Here is a 16,481-nt window from a genome sequence, read left to right on the forward strand (position 1 = left end):
TGTTTGGTGTTTTTTTTTTTAAATCCCTTTCTGCACAAAAATGTGTTTTTTATTGCACAGTGATGGTAGCTTTACCTATGTTTCTGTTCAGGTTTGTGGGTGTCCACTTTACTGGAAGGCCCCCATGTTCTATGCAGCAGGTGGTGAGAGGACGGGTTTTGTGTCCGTTCACTCGTTTGTTGCAACATGGAGGAAGTAAGATAAACATCATTTTCATCAGCCTAAATCACAACTATAATCAGACACTGATGTATCTTCCAAATCCTCACCTCTCTTCTCCTGCAGGTTGTTGCACAGTTGCCATGATGATGCATCAAGGTTTATTTACTTGCTAGCTAAACCTGGCTGTAACTATTTGGAACAGGAAGACTTTATTCCTCTACTGCAGGTAGGTGTCTTATTAGCACAGCTGAGCAAATCAAACAATACACATTTTTGTGCTAATGAATGTTCTTATGACAGACTTGTGTAAATAAGTTTAGATTTTTCTATCTTATTTATGTTTGTCTGATTAGGACACTGTGGACACACATCCTGGGCTTACGTTTCTAAAGGATGCACCTGAATTCCATTCTCGCTACATAACAACGGTAAAAAATGAACTGGGTGAACCTGTTTATTTAATTCATTCAAAAGCTATATCTATATTTCTGGGTGGGTGTAATGCAGCTGCAGCTTTGTATAAAGTGTTTTTTGCTGTAGAACAAAAAAATCCTGCAGCAAACAAAACATCAAGCAGTGTTACACTTTATTAATCTGCCTTTTAGTCTCCCCTTCAGTTGGATGCCCCCAGAATACCTCTTTTCAAGTAGCATACAGATCAGGTGCCCAAACAGCATTAGCCATCTTGGATCTTGCTATGTCCATCAACTCCACAACAGAACTCATTTTGACCATCTTTATCAGCTGGCTCCTCATTTAAATCTGTACCCTTATTAAAGCTGAGGACAGGTACATAGATACACTGGTAAAACATATGTAAAGAGTTGAGATAAAAGAGTGAAGAATTGTGTTAAACTTTCATAAAAGCTTTTTAAAAGCATTACAAAAATAACTCACACCTATAATACAAAAAGTAAAACTGTACTTATAGTGGAAAGTTTGAGGTGATATTCAGTTAATGCATTTAAAATGCTGTGATATAATACTTTTAATTGAGTCATTAATAAGGGTTTTACCTGTGATACTTAAAGTAAATTACTCTGTACATCTGTACTTTAAAATTGTTTCAAACTGAATTTTTACTCATAGTGGCAATTTTATTTACTGTGCAAAACATTAAAGAGTCTCATCAGCGTTCCTATACTCACAGCAAAAAGTGCCTCTGTGAACATCAGCAGTGTAACATTAGAGTGTGTGTCCCTGTGAATGTGGACTGAGACAGCTGCAACACGTGCTACAGAAGTCGAGGGTTTGCTTCACAGAAGTGCAGAGATGCTTGGGTGCGTCAGCGTGCTGTGATATCACGGAAACACTGCTGCCCTCCTCGCAGCCCATTTGCAGTTGAGACCCCAGCCTGCCACATGCCCATTTTAAGACACTTCCCCTTTAACATTGGTCAGATGACCCTCTACTGTATGAGACATTAGTAGCCCTGGGAGGTCCATGTACCAGGAAATGGTTGCTAATCCGCTCTTTGCTGAACTAAGTGTTGTGTTTCAAAGACAGGGTGTTTGGACCCCTCTGGTTTCCATTGCATGCTGGAGACCTGTCACACTAAGATTATGAATGAGGACAAGGATATTAGTCCTAAGTGCATCTGGCAAGACAAGGACTTTGTTTAATATCTCTGGAAAACGGGACTCTGATGATCTCTATACAGACTGAATGTTATTGTCAGTCTGAGAGCCCCAGTTTTTTATGTTGACCACCTTTTATGTTCACACAAATACCAGGACTTGTGGAATTTAGAGACTCTTTCATACAATTTTAAATTAAGTTTGGAAAGGTGAGGTGATTACTTAAACTTAACTGAGATTATTCAAAGTGATCTTTTATCTATTATCATTTTCACTGCACAATTTTTTATTCTTTAAGGACAAACAAACTGACTTTTCATGAAAGCAGCAGAGACTATTGCCAAACAAACATAGATAACATTAGCTTATATGGATTTAATAGTTAACTGTAAAACTGACACTTAAAAATTAGGAACAAAGTGACAGATATTAGAACATTCAGGCATTCAGTGTATTATCATAACAGAAGACAAAGAGAGTCTTTGCATGAAAAATGCCCAAAGGATTAATGCCCTAAAACACTTTTGATACAATCAAAGAACGTAATGTGTAAAAAGAATAACACACTACACTGTGTTATTGTTAATTTAGCAATTATTAATCCAAATTACAAAAGCAGCATGTTAATGAATAACTTCAAGCAAAATTGTTCTGTGTGAAGATTTCAGTCTCTCACTCCACTGAAGAGGAATCTCTAACCTCTCTATCATGTTTCCATTCATGGAGGTTTGTGAGTTTTTGTTTATGAACAGCTTTATTGAGGCAATCAGGTTTGCCAAGCTTTAGCTGTCAGACAGCTGATCTCACATTTGACTTTAGAATACTTTGTATACAGAGGAGTTCATAACTCTATTGAAACTGAAAAAAAAACACCCAGACCATCACTCTGCCACCGCTATGCTTGACAGTTGACATTAGCTGATAATCTCCACTTTGGACCAAAGAGGATGCATTTTCTTCTTCACATCATTTTAAATCGCCACTTTCTTCCATCCCTTCTCAACTATTTCCTCTAATTGTGTACTTTTTATTTAAAAGATTTCATAGCACATCTAAATTCTGCACCTTTCCACAATTTAAAATGTATTGATCTTTTTTTGTCCTCACAGGTGATCCAGCGGATATACTACATAGTGAACCGCTCGTGGACGGGTCGCATCACCATGATGGAGATGCGCAGAAGCAACTTCCTCCAAACTCTGGCTCTGCTGGAGGAGGAGGACGACATCAACCAGATTACTGACTACTTCTCCTATGAACACTTCTATGTCATCTACTGCAAGTTTTGGGAGCTGGACACCGACCATGACCTGTACATTGATCCCAAAGACCTGGCGAGATACAATGATCATGGTAAACTGCTAATGATCCACTGATTTGAGTCAGTTGTGTTGCAGCAGGGAAAAGGAGTTGGTGATCACTGATCTAGAGCTTCAAAAGAAAAACATCAGCAACATCTGTTTGCATAAGTTCCACACTGTCTAATGTTAAATGTATTTCACTGCTGTGTTACATCACTGCTTGGCCACAATTCAATTCCCTTTAAATAAGTTTTGGCAAATATTAACTTATTTCTGTATGTTTTTTTCTCATTTTCTGACAGCATCCTCAAACAGAATCATAGATAGATTGTTCTCAGGGGCCGTTACTCGGTAAGTGGAAACACACCTTATAAACAAACAGAGAAATGATTACTTCACCATAAAAGCAGTACTGAATGTGAGTGCCTGTTTCTCTTGTTTCCAGGGGTAACGCTGTGCAGAGAGAAGGCAGGATGAGCTATGCTGAGTTTGTCTGGTTCCTCATTTCAGAGGAGGACAAGAAAAATCCTACCAGGTATCCAGCAGTTTCTCAGATGTGTGTGATTGAACATCTGTTAAAGCATTCTCAGTTATTTTGTCATTATTATTTTGAAAAATGCTCAACTGCTCCACTTACATTTCTGCTGTTGTTCAGTTTCACAAGTTTTGGTGCTTGTATGCTGAATATTCATGTTTGTCATCCTGTTTCCAGTATAGAATACTGGTTCCGCTGCATGGACGTGGATGGGGATGGTGTGTTATCCATGTTTGAGTTGGAATATTTTTATGAGGAACAGTGTGAGAGGATGGAACGGATGGGCATCGAACCTTTGCCTTTCCAGGATTTGCTCTGCCAGATGCTCGACCTGGTGAAACCTGAGAATCCAGGTCAGACATGTTTGTGTTTTCTCATTCAGTAGCTACAATCTGCCATCACAGCTTATATCAGTCTGACATCTTAATGTGTGTTTCCTCCAGGTAAGATAACCCTGGGGGATCTGAAGCGCTGCCGAATGGCTCACATATTCTTTGACACGTTCTTAAACCTGGAGAAATACCTGGACCATGAACAGAGAGATCCATTTGCTGTGCAAAAGGTGCAAATCTGCATTTCTTACATGTAATCTTGTGCAGGAGCAGAGTTTAAGATAAACAGTTAAAAAATTTTCTAAATATAACAATTAAATGAATGAAAATTTAGAGACTGTGAACACATAGTTTAAAATGTAACTAATAACTGACTTACTGCTGGTTTTAAAGCTTTCTTCCTTCTGCTTTAAAGTATAAATCTTTCTGTCTATACAGCTTAAGAACACTGAAATTTGAATATATTGTTTCAGGACATTGATAGTGAAAGTCCAGAGCCATCTGACTGGGATAAATATGCTTCAGAAGAGTATGAGATACTGGTAGCAGAGGAGACGGCGAATGAACAACTACATGAAGGGTACACACTCTCTCATATCTATGTTAGCAGCCTAAAATTGATCACATAGTAAGCATTATGCATTATGCTAACCTTTTCATAATGTGTCATCTTCTCAGGTCATTTGATGATGACTATGAATCAGAGGAGCTTCAAGTCCCTGGAGATATTGGGAATAAAATGGACAAACTGGTCATATCAGACTTGTCAGCATAAAAGTCCACACCCATTATACAAGAAGACTTTGCTATCAAAGACCCTGGACTCCCCTCATAATTGAGATTTTACATCTCTCTCTGTGTGTGTGTGTGTGTGTGTGTGTGTGTGTGACCATAAAACAGTCCTGTTCTCTGTGTGGTGCAGTAATGCATCAGTATTCACCCAGAAAACCAAAACAATGTCACTGCCTACAGCTCTTTGATCCATCTAAGAGAACAAAGCCAGTGATGGAGAGAGAAAAGTTTGTGAGAGGCTCTTAAAGAAAAAAAAACTTCTTAACCGTAAAATAACATGTTGTGAATTATCTACTGATAAATCTGTAAGAAGACAATCTTTTTTGTTAATGTTTTAGTGCCAAATGTAGGCTGACAGGTAGACTGTCAGTTACACAGACTTTAAGCTGAAAAACGAGTTATAAAATGATAATAAAGCTGCTGCCTTTGAAGATTAACAGTAACCAGTCAGCTGCTCAGATACATGGAGTGCATGTAGACACTGCCCTCAGAAACATGCTGTCCGTGCAGCTTGTCTCTGTGTTTCTTGTAAAGGAAGTCGTTAACACTTGAGTCCCCTCAGGGAGAGGTCATGTAACAGTTCGGGTGGTTGTATCAGCACCTCCTCTCTGTGGCTGGTATGCGCTACTGCATGCCATCACTGGAGCTGCGTGGTGCAGGAAGGCTGAAGAACATTTCCACGTTTCAGTTCAGCTCACTGCACAGCCTGAGCTGCTCTATTATTAGTGCAGCATTATCAGCACTCTGTGTCTGGACTCCATGTCTGGAGTCATGGACTGTGGCGTTCAAGCTCTCTCAGTGAGATTACAGTGGGAGAAATGCATGTAAAGAAGAGGCAAGCTGTCATATCAAACTCTCTGGTAGGGTTGTCCAAACATTTCCACTTGTAACATCGGTAATAACAAAATAGATGTGTCTAGGGTTTGTCCATTGTTCCTGCCTGTAACATGTTTTCCTACATCCTTGTTTTCTGGCATGCACACTTTAACAAGCAGAAGTGTAGAATAGAAACTTTAAGGCTTAGCGGCAATAGTCAGAGAAGAGTGCTAACATAACTCCATCATACAAGCAACTCGGGATTATTGCTCATTGCTAAAGAGGAAAGGGGCTTTTTAAAAAAAAGGAAAAAAAACTATTTTCTGTAACAATCCCATTTCACCCTTTATGTTTTAACCATCTAAAAATTAAGCTTTTTTTCACTTTTTTGTTAAATGTGTACAGTGCATGGTAATAACTTTGATCTGTTATTGTTATTTAAGTCAAAATGTTTGTTTTTCTCTGTTCATTTGCTTCTAAAGCAAAATTTGTGTATGGAACTTCCTGATGTCTATTTTTTTACTGTAGCTCACAAAATCCACATCACTTAAGATGCCTCTGAATAGATTACCTAAACTAGAAAAAAAACTCATAACTTGTGGTATCCCACCAGGATTATTTTTTTTCCTTTTGCTTATTAGCGATGCTGTATGTTTAATATTTCAGCCTGCACCCCATTACATTTAAAAATGAAAAATGAATGTCCTTTCAGTATTAAAAATGGATTATCAGACTTTTTCCTTCTTCAGTTTATGGTTTATTTTAAACAGTTTTTATCATAAATTCTCAACATAATTCTAAAGTTTGGTCGCTGTAACTTTAAGTAGACCACAGAACAAGTTGAATCTTGAAATCTGTAAATAGAATAAAAAGGCAGACAACTGCAAGGTTTGATACCACTAAGTTGTTTTTTTTTTCTTCTTCTTTCTTAAAAGAAAATCTCATTAAGCTCCATTATTTAATGTGCTGCACTCGCAGGGACAGGTACCTGTGTGCACACTCCACCCACTGTAAAAGGAGCATGTGTCAGCGTATAAATCACTGATTGAGAAGTGTGTTTTTATGAGACTTTCTTTGTGTAGCTATCAGTTTTAGGCTGCTGGGTTTGTGTGTGTTTGTAGTGCTCGTGTTTGGAATTGTGGCCTCAGATTACCTGGAATATACCTCCTCTGCCAACACCTACTGTACACACACGCACACACAAAGGAGTAAAATCTTTATGGAAAGGGAGAAAGAGAGTTCCCCTCTTCTGCTTGAAACTGATTGTAAATCTGTCTTACTGTATATTAAACTTTAACAGCTGTAATGATAAGCCATTCTAGCTATAATAACCCTGTTTTATTTTATTTTATTTTTTTTAGTGTTGTGGCTTGTATTGCTGTGCCACTGTGTGGCTTGGGAAGGGGGGTAAATTATGTTAGATGCGTGTATATTTGTGTTTTTGTAGTGTGGTGGATTTTATCCACAGAAGTGGATTAAATCTTCTGTCTCTTCCCAACCTGACAATCACAAAATGATATGAGATGGATCTCATACAGAAACCTTCGAGGCTGATGTTTCACTGCCGGGGTCACACACATACACACTTAAACACCCAGACAGTATTTACAAAGAACTTTGAAAGACAATGAAAGACAACTTTTTAGCTCTATGCAAAGTGTCCCGGTGCTTACATGACACACCGTGCAAGGAGAGAAGCCATGTAGGACTTAAACTCTGATATAAATCTTCACAGGGAAATGTAGAAAAAAAAGACTTATTTTGATTTACTTCTTCTTGCACAGGGGAGACATGAGGATGAGATGGATTGCTAATTGTGCTGGTTGTATTGGAAGGGTTGCCCTTCTTCCATCCTTTCAGTTTCTTTTTATTTTCTTTTTCTTTCTCTCTCTCTTTCTGTCCTTTTGTCATGTCACCTGTTACTTGTCTGAAGTTTAAAATAAAGTTTAATAAAGATGTTTCGAGAAAATTCATCTTCTTTGCAACTTTTTTTGGTCATCTTCCCTCAAACACACACATACTACATTTTATCCACACTTACCTCAGTCAGCTATAACATTAAAAACACCTGCCTCATACACAATGAACCGGAGAAATGGGGTGTAGGGCGGCCAGGCTAAACACTGGCTTGTGTATTTAGTCGTGTTCATGGACTGCTGTTGCCATGAGGGTGTGTGCTTGTTTTTTCTTTTTTTTTTTTTTATTGAGGTGTCATCCACAGGAATGTCAATGCCTGAGATTTTCCAGCAAGGTGATTACTGTTTCTGCTGTTCATAGAACCCACCAGAGGGTTTTAAAGTTTTGGCTATTTGGTCATCAGTCATCATTCCTTCCTTGTGCACACACACTGCATAGTGTGTCTGCATTGGTGTTTTACATGATTGTCCTCTCATGGATTTAGTTTAAAAATACTTGATATTTTGATGATCTTCGATTGGAAATATATTTTATTTTCAAAAGTATTCGCAGTTGCATGTGACTCAGGCTGTGCATGACAAGTGGTGTGTAAGCGGCTCAACATGACAACACTGTGGACAAAAACAGGGCTGGCTGTCGTGGCAAGTTTTTTGATTGTTCCTGTGTCAGGAACTTTACTTTTGTTGAAGTTATGTTTTTCTGGATACAAACTCAGCAAAAGGAGTTAAAGGTTCAATGTCATTTCTTTTGCAATATTTTTACTCTCACCACTTCCCAGAACAATTTGATCTTTTTACATTTCCATGAACAATTAAATAGTATTCTATACTCTTCATACACTTTTGTGCATGTGTCTGGTATGTTCTTGTTAAATCTATTCAGTTCCACTGGTGTAAAAAAACATCCACATTAATCATTTATATTGTAACAGTTTAAGACGTGTATTTATTGATTTGGTGTGGACCCCAGTACAAACTATTTCCCAGTGCTCTTCTGAAACTTCCATTTGTAGGTCTTTTTTTCCATATATTCAGCCACTTCTATGTGTTTCCAAATGAGTATATTGTCAAAAAAAATGTCTAAACTCTGAAATAATTTCTTGGCATGTCCTGTGTCAGAATTTTTTCCAAAGCCAAATAAGAGGGTTGGGTGAGAGCATTGTTCTGCATTGCGATTAAGAAGAAGGACATCATAATATTTCAATGTAGTAACAATAAATCTTAGATCTTTTAAATTTCTCTTATATTCCATAGTTTAAATGCTGCATCTGCTCTGTTTTTATTTTATTTTTTTTAGATGCTGTTTAACATCACACCATGTCCTAATCATGTGTTTTAAAAATGGATTTTTGACTTGCTTCTTTCTTTTATTCTCTCAGAATGAGCCTTTTCTATTTACTTTCTATGTAGATACTTTCTATCTACATGCATGGCATCTGCCATATTAGTGCCACCATTTTTACTACAATGTCTCTGAATAGATAAACAACTCTGTATGAAGTGAGACCCCTCTGAGCTTTTTAACTACCTATGTTTGATAGGTTTTAGAGCACCATTTGGAATAAGAAATGGCTTAAAAGGCACATCAAAGAACACAGTATGTGTACTGAATTTTGAAGTAGTTACCTGTAGTGCAGTCCAAGCTTTACCTGAGGCCACTGGATCCACTCACAGATGAAAACATGTTCATGTTTAGAGGAATTTTGACTAGTGATGGCCTCTGTGCATTTACAGCTGTGCTTGGTGTTTTAAGTCCTTGCTGTGCCCATCTTTGCCACAAGATGTCAGTAATTCTTGCACACTGCACTTTAACGCAACATGCTAATATACAAGATCTGCTCAATGAAATATAATCCAGAAACATGTTTTTGTTAGATTAGACTCTCATCTAAAGAAAATGTGTTGTATTATAATTCCCTTGCAGAGGCCTTTTTTAAGCAATTGATCATACTGCAACCCATTAGAGGTTTTTTTTTTTATTATTTTTACATTTTTACCTTTTTTAAAATATTTTTCAGTGATCAGTGTTAATCATCCTACACATAAAAGGGTGGGTAGGGCAGGAGATATTGAAATGCTTACAATTAGCAACTGCATCACTGAAAACAGGCCAACTTAAAGAAACTTTTGACTTTGGGTGATTGCAAGCAGGAGTTTCTTCTGAATGCTTATTGTTCTGAAATGCAACAATTGTTCTGGGAATGTTGTAATAGTTGGCATGCACCCATGCTGTGATTAGTCCATGAGCAATCTGCCTCCCATCGAAGGTCAGAGTGGATTGGTCATTGTTTGAAATAGCACTCTGCTTGTTTTCCAGAAATGTCAGGGGACAAAAAAAATTAGCTAGCCAGATTGCTGTCCTACCTCCTGGAGTCACTGGCATTCCACTGACATGTTTGTCCACACCCACCACCCGATGGTGGTAGTGTGATTTGACCAGTGTGATATCACCCGCTGTGATGTCATGACTAGAGGGTAATTTGTAAGAAGGAACATATGACATGATTGGCAGAGAGAGAACAAACACAGATAGAAGCCAAACACTGAGCTTTAGATAAAGCTATCAAGAAAACCCACAAAAATGTCAAGGGAACAACTGGACCATCTCATCAAGGAAAGAACAAGAGAGGCAGAAGGATGTGCTTGGGCACTGCAGGGTCTTGAATCAGGCAGAGCGTTGTGCTTGTTCCACACATACCAATGATACCAGAAACATGAGGTTTGGGTTTCAGCTGTCTGGGAAAAATCCTGAAAACAAATGGAAACACTTCATCAGAGTGACTGAGGCATAGAAAGATTTCAGATCAGCTGCTTGTTTCAGATGTACCGGAGAAACAAGGTAGTATCTTAAATACTGGTACCAAATGTTTAAAGGAACAGTACACCACAAAAAAAAAAAAGAAAAAAAAAAGACTCGAGCAGCAATTATTTGCTCAAATATGAAAGTGACCAACTCCTACCTTTCAGCAGGTGTGATGTGGTCTTGATTGATTGGCTGAAAATCTCTGACAGGTGACTGAGCAAAGACAGAGTGAATTTATTGAGTCTGATGAGAGATTTTTTTTTCAATAAATAATGTAGCTGCATTTCTCTGTCAAGTCTGAAGTCATATGTTTGGGAACCAGTTACAGTTACTTTGGCCAGACAGCATATTTTACTGTCAGCTGTTGTCGGCATGATGACCATCAACACTAGAACCAGAAGAGGTCAGCATATATGCTGATAACAACAGTCATACCAGGACTTGCTAGTTTTTCTTTTTCCATTGAATTTGTACACATGTACTTACCTACAGTCATTCCTCTGCTGTTCTAATGAAATACCTAACGTACGGCATGCTGATACAAATGCACATCATATTCTTTCTTTACTATTCCCTTCAAGGATTACCACCACATATAATCTGCCTCCATCTACCACTATTCTTTGCCCCCTTTTCTCCTACACCAAATAACTTTGTGCTTTCACTACGTCCATAAATCTCCTCTTTGGTCTTTGTGTCCAAAACATCAAACATGTGCTGTCCATCTGATGTACTCACTCCTGGCCCTACCCATCCTTGTCACTCCCAAAGAGAATCTCAGTATTCAGTCTCTGCTACCACCAGTTCTGCCGCCTATCTTTTCCTCAGGACCACTGTCTCCAAACAATAAAATGATACAAACAAACACATCAAAGACAGAAAAACATAACTTTTGACTTTTAAGCTCTTCAGAATTGTAAAAAGTTCATTTTTGCTCTGTTCACTGTCTTTCTGTTAATGTTTGCATGTGATTTAATTAACTGTAGCACCTGCTGTATGTCCTGTTAGGTGGAGGGGTGTAAGTGAGGCTAACAAAGAGACAGAGCCACTGAAAGAAAGAAGAGAGGCAAGTCTGTTCTTGTTGGTATGCACAAAGCTTTGGGTTAACTCTTTTTTAACTCGTGGTAAAGTAAAATCCATCCATGAATCTATGGACGTTCCTTATACACACACACATATACACACACACACACATTCGCATATATGGCTGCATGCATACAAAAGCATGCACGCTCCATAATGTTCCATCCTATTCCTCTCTACTGTCAGACAGTTATTATCATCCATCCTCTGCTGTCTATGAACATTTACATACACACAAGGATACATGTAGACACAACATACACACATGAATGCATTCATAAACACACACACACAAACATACTTGTAAGATGTTAAAGCTGAGGAAGGTCATAATTAGCATCTAGAAAACCACTCTGTAGAGCTGGCAGTGATCCGATAATCCTTTTACCGCTTTCTCTTCATTGCTTTCTATCTGCCATAAGAATATACAGTGCATCCTATCATATGGCTGGACACATTCCACCTACTTCAAAGACCTCTGGTGAACTGAGAGTGCATGATTATAGGGAGGACTCGCTTTAAAGAGACTTGGAGAAAAAAAAAGAAAAAAATTCTAAGAAGCGAGATGAAGAAAAAGAAGGAGCGAGTGAGAAAGCAGCTGGGTTGGTGGTAAACATCTGGTGGTTGTTGGGGCCTGGACCTCATATACACGGGAAATAGCTGCATGGCTGTTCCACGTTCTGCTCCCTCCAGTCTTTCCCCATCCGCTCTCCTCCTCAGATCTAATCTAATGTGCCTGGCTGTCTGTAAAGGTCCAAGAAGTCACCCAAAGTTGCCCCACTTTGCCCAGACTTTTTCAGATCCAAAAGAGTTTTTGTTTCAAATTCCCAACCAAGTTGTACACTCTTTCCCCTGTGCAGAATCGGGGTGAACATCTTGTTGATATTGAGTTACAGACTCAGCTGCACAATTCACATCTCACTTATTTAAGACTTTCTAAGCCCCCCCTGACTCATTTGCTTCTTTTCATTTACATCTCCTCCGTTGTGGTGGTCTATAGAATTAAGACAATAAAAGTCTTCAAACATACACCGACTGTCTCACTGACTGACCCTTTTGGCACAAACACTTTGCCCAACTCATCTATTTTACAGGGATAAGGTACCCCTTTTCTTTTGGGGATTAAAGTGCAGTGGTCACTTAGTCTTGTAAACAGGTTGTTGGAAGCCATTTGGATGGCTAGATGACCATTATTCCTTAATACCCAAACAAAAAGAGCACTTGGGATGACCAAGTGCTAAGGCCAAGGTCAGGGATTGGGCCATCATTTTGCTGAGGTTCTTATGGTGGTAGACTGTATTCCAACAGCCAGTGGGCGAGGGACCTGAACAGATCACCAATCCACCCCAGTGGTTGCAGCAAAAAAACAAAAAACAGGGGTGCTCTAATCAGTGTGACTGTGGTTTAAGCAGAGATTTGTTGTCCCATCAGGAGATCAGTGGTAAAGTCCCCATGTCTAAAGTGTGCATGCATTTGCAACTGACAGGTTTGCAATTATGTCTAGCAACATTATGGAAAGGATCCAACCTTTACTGCATCATACCATGACAGTGCTTGAAATACATCTTGCAAGAACATACACATTACATACCATTTATGTACACATGAATGCAAACATTAAACAGACATAGCAAATCTGCGAGCAGTTTTCCATTTTCTACTAGCTAGTTGGATATTGTGGACATATTTCTGACTACCCCCAAGTGGCAGTAACATGTTACAAGGGATAGATGTGATTTAATGAAGCTTTTTGAAAACCAATGGAGCGTGATTGCAGCATTCTATCGGAACAACTGAAATCCCATTAGATTTTGGAGTGGGACTTTTCCTTGAATGTCTAATAGATGATCTCAGATAACTACTCAAGCAGCAAAATCAAATATAGTAAAAGCGAAGTTTAAAACAGATCTAAATTTTAAGGGAATAACCAAGTAAAATTGACTCTGATCCTAAGGTGTATTTATATTTTCATGGAAACATCAGCCTATGTTGCTCTTAGCCGCTGCAGGTGGATGTTTTTAAACAAAGAGATTGAGGCTCAGTTCTCCAACAAATCTAACAGCGAGTGGGCTGTGGAGTTGATATACTGTTGGTTGGAAGTTAGCAGAGGCTAACAACAACCAATTAAAAAAAAAGAAAGTAAAATACAAAAAATGACAAACAAAAGATGAAAATCAAGGACTACAGCTGCACTACACAATCCTCATTTACACTTCGTTTCACTCCAAAAAGGAGACAGCTGTCCCTTTTTAACTCTGTCTCTTCTGAAGCAGAGCAAAGTTAAAGCATTAACAGTACATCCAAGCAGCTCAGATTGTTACATGTTATGTGAGTTCTAACATATAGACATGCATTCATTAGTTTCCTGTACTGCTTAAACCAATTAAGGTCGTGGGGAAGCTGGAGCCTATCCCAGCATTTAACAGGCAAGAGGCAGCGTACACCGTGTAACAGGTTGCCAGGCCATCACAGGGCCAACATAGAGAGACAAACAACCACTCACACTCACTCCTATGGAGAATTTAGAGAGACTAATTAACCTAACATGCATATCTTTGGACAGTGGGAGGAAGCCAGAGTACCCGGAGAGAACCCACGCATACACGGGGAGAACATGCAAACTCCACACAGAAAGGCCACTGCTCCAACCTCTCCCCAGCCGAGGCTCGACCTTTTTACTGTGAGACCGCGATGCTAACCACCACACCACCGTGCAACTCAACATATAGACATGCATTTGCAAATCCCAAACATGGTGAGCTTGGAGAAGCATGTTTGGGTCTTGAACCATTGTTTATTGCAATACTTTCCACCCATTCAGTGAAGAAAAACATGGTAGTTCACTTTCTTGCATCCACTTACAGTTACACACATGAGCACACACACACAATAGACACAAAGCTTATCAAGAATATAAATGCAATGTTATATCCTCACACAGGTTGTGGTTGGTTATTGCTGTTTGAAGGTTTGAAGTATCATAAATCTTTGAGAAGAAGAGATGGTTTTCCAAAATATTACCAGATAATAACAGTTGCAGTTATAAGAACTTTTACACCCTTTTGCATGAAAACCCCCCAGTTATTAGATTACAGCTGTTTCATTACAGTCCATGGCTTGTTTAGTATGGGTTTGATGCCAAAGATTTTGGTGTCTGTCAAGAACTCATATGAGAAATGGGGTCTAGTTTGGAAAATTTTCCTTTACTAGCTCAAAGAAAATTCTTGCAAACCTTTATTCCATCATCTCATCAATCCTTGATAGTTCCAGATTCATTTCCAAATATTACTCAGAATTTTGACTGATGCCATGTTTTGGAGGACTCATTTATATTAAAAATATATTTTAGAGACACCAGCTGCAGATCAAGTTTAAATAATATGAGCTTGCACATGCTGTGTTGATGTGGAAAAACCACATAGTGCATTTCTGTGTGAGTGTGCCACTTAAAACCGAACATTTATTGACTTAAAAAAACAGACTATGTGACACAAAATGTTAATTTAAAAAAATACATTGTAGATGCTGTGTGAGACCCAAAGCAATTATAAGGGATAATAAAATAATAAAATAATAAGAATGGAATGTGTGACTAGAGCGGTGAATAAACATGTTGCTGACAGTTTCAAGTGAAGCAAGTACTTCTGAGCATTTTCCCCGGTGACAAACCCTGTTCCTTTATTACATACAACAAAGATGTATACAATAAACACTCTGGCTACTGTCATCAACTGTGAGATTATTGATTTTAAATGGTGCAAATTTTACCACATGATGCATTCAGTGAAGAAAATGCATTTAAATTTGATTCTTCATTGTAAAATACATCATTATAACACTATCAGCATAATAAGAGACAACAGAATAAATACTTAAATACAGGAAAAGGCATAATTCTATTAAACTTTTAATTAGTAGCACATTTGTAAACATGAATGAACACAACAAAGGTCATTTCAATGCTACAGTACTCCTTGTGAGGGGCTTCACATTCTACCTGTGCTCACTGTACTGATCATGATATGGCTGATTAGTTTTCATTTAACTAAAATGAATTCAGTTTAATTCCTTACAGAGAATTTGTTTTAGTAAGGAATTACACCAGGGGCTGTTTTCTTAGCTCAGTTGCTGGAATGTGCGCTTCTGTGTGTTTGTTTTTGTGTGTGTGTTAGCAGAGAGAAACCTAGAACTCAGAATCAGTGAGCATTCGGCTATGCAATATGCCACAGCTGATAATTAGTATTCAAGTCAAATTAATTTAATCTAGTCATTTTTTTAAAAAGCTGCTTTCATTAAATGGCAGACATGTGGATCTGTAATGTAAATATTTTAATTATACATCTATCACCGGCATGTTTACTACTACATGTACAGAACATGTCTGCATTAATGTTTTCATTTCAAGCACCAACACGCCCGTATCTTCCGCAGAAGAAGATTACTGTGTGAAACGTGCAGTCAGATATAATCTGGCATATATTCTTCTGAAATGTATATAACATTCACTTTACTTGTACCAAAGCCAACATAGACTGATTTTAGTTATAATTTATTTTAATAAACCAGGCCATAACAGGTTTTATTGGTTTTCGTTTTATTTTTAAAATAATAATAAAAATAAATAAATAAAAAAAACAAAAACACTGAGCGTAAGTATCAGACATGTATATAGCAGTCAGCTGGGGGATGCTGGATTCCATAAATGAAATTTTCTCCTGCTTTAAAGGTCCCAGGCCAAAAAGTATACTAAATGAGCGGATGTAACGAATGTAATGAGAGCGAGCTCAGGGTGACACGGGTCAGGGTGTCAAAAGCAAACCAGAGTAAACTGGATTAGGCCTGCTTTTATTTGCAGAAAAGTTCACCCACCTTTTGTAAGTCGATTCTTTTTCATTTACATATATTTAAGTAGTACAAACTTTTCAGAAGAAGGCATGATTGTCAAATGCATTGCATAATTTTTTGTCTTGGTTGTGTTCACCAGGACAATGACACTCATGACACATATCTTGCTAACCTTATTCATCTAAGAATGTTAAACCGCTTGCTCTAATGGCAAAAGAGTGACTGAGACTTCTGTTTTGTCTCTTTGAATGCGCAGTGTATTACGGTAACGGGGGCGGGATCTGACCTCCATGTGCGTCGCGTTTTGATTGACATGGCG

The 16,481-nt window shown here is 38.3% G+C and overlaps 1 protein-coding gene across 2 annotated transcripts in view; it reads left to right on the forward strand.

Moving 5' to 3' along the window:
- ppp2r3a (protein phosphatase 2, regulatory subunit B'', alpha) overlaps nucleotides 1-7,488 on the forward strand; it is a 56,477-nt gene extending 48,989 nt beyond the window's left edge. For both annotated transcript variants that reach the window (XM_041972056.1, XM_041972059.1), the window contains 10 exons: nucleotides 92-195; nucleotides 286-388; nucleotides 516-590; nucleotides 2,849-3,092; nucleotides 3,343-3,391; nucleotides 3,486-3,575; nucleotides 3,753-3,928; nucleotides 4,019-4,137; nucleotides 4,381-4,487; nucleotides 4,586-7,488. In XM_041972056.1, the coding sequence (XP_041827990.1) occupies nucleotides 92-195; nucleotides 286-388; nucleotides 516-590; nucleotides 2,849-3,092; nucleotides 3,343-3,391; nucleotides 3,486-3,575; nucleotides 3,753-3,928; nucleotides 4,019-4,137; nucleotides 4,381-4,487; nucleotides 4,586-4,682 (1,164 nt within the window). In that variant the 3' untranslated portion in view covers nucleotides 4,683-7,488. The remainder of the gene's footprint in view (nucleotides 1-91; nucleotides 196-285; nucleotides 389-515; nucleotides 591-2,848; nucleotides 3,093-3,342; nucleotides 3,392-3,485; nucleotides 3,576-3,752; nucleotides 3,929-4,018; nucleotides 4,138-4,380; nucleotides 4,488-4,585) is intronic.
- Nucleotides 7,489-16,481: the final 8,993 nt, after the last annotated feature.

This window comes from Melanotaenia boesemani, chromosome 20 (genome assembly GCF_017639745.1).
Source record: "Melanotaenia boesemani isolate fMelBoe1 chromosome 20, fMelBoe1.pri, whole genome shotgun sequence".
NCBI lineage: Eukaryota > Metazoa > Chordata > Actinopteri > Atheriniformes > Melanotaeniidae > Melanotaenia > Melanotaenia boesemani.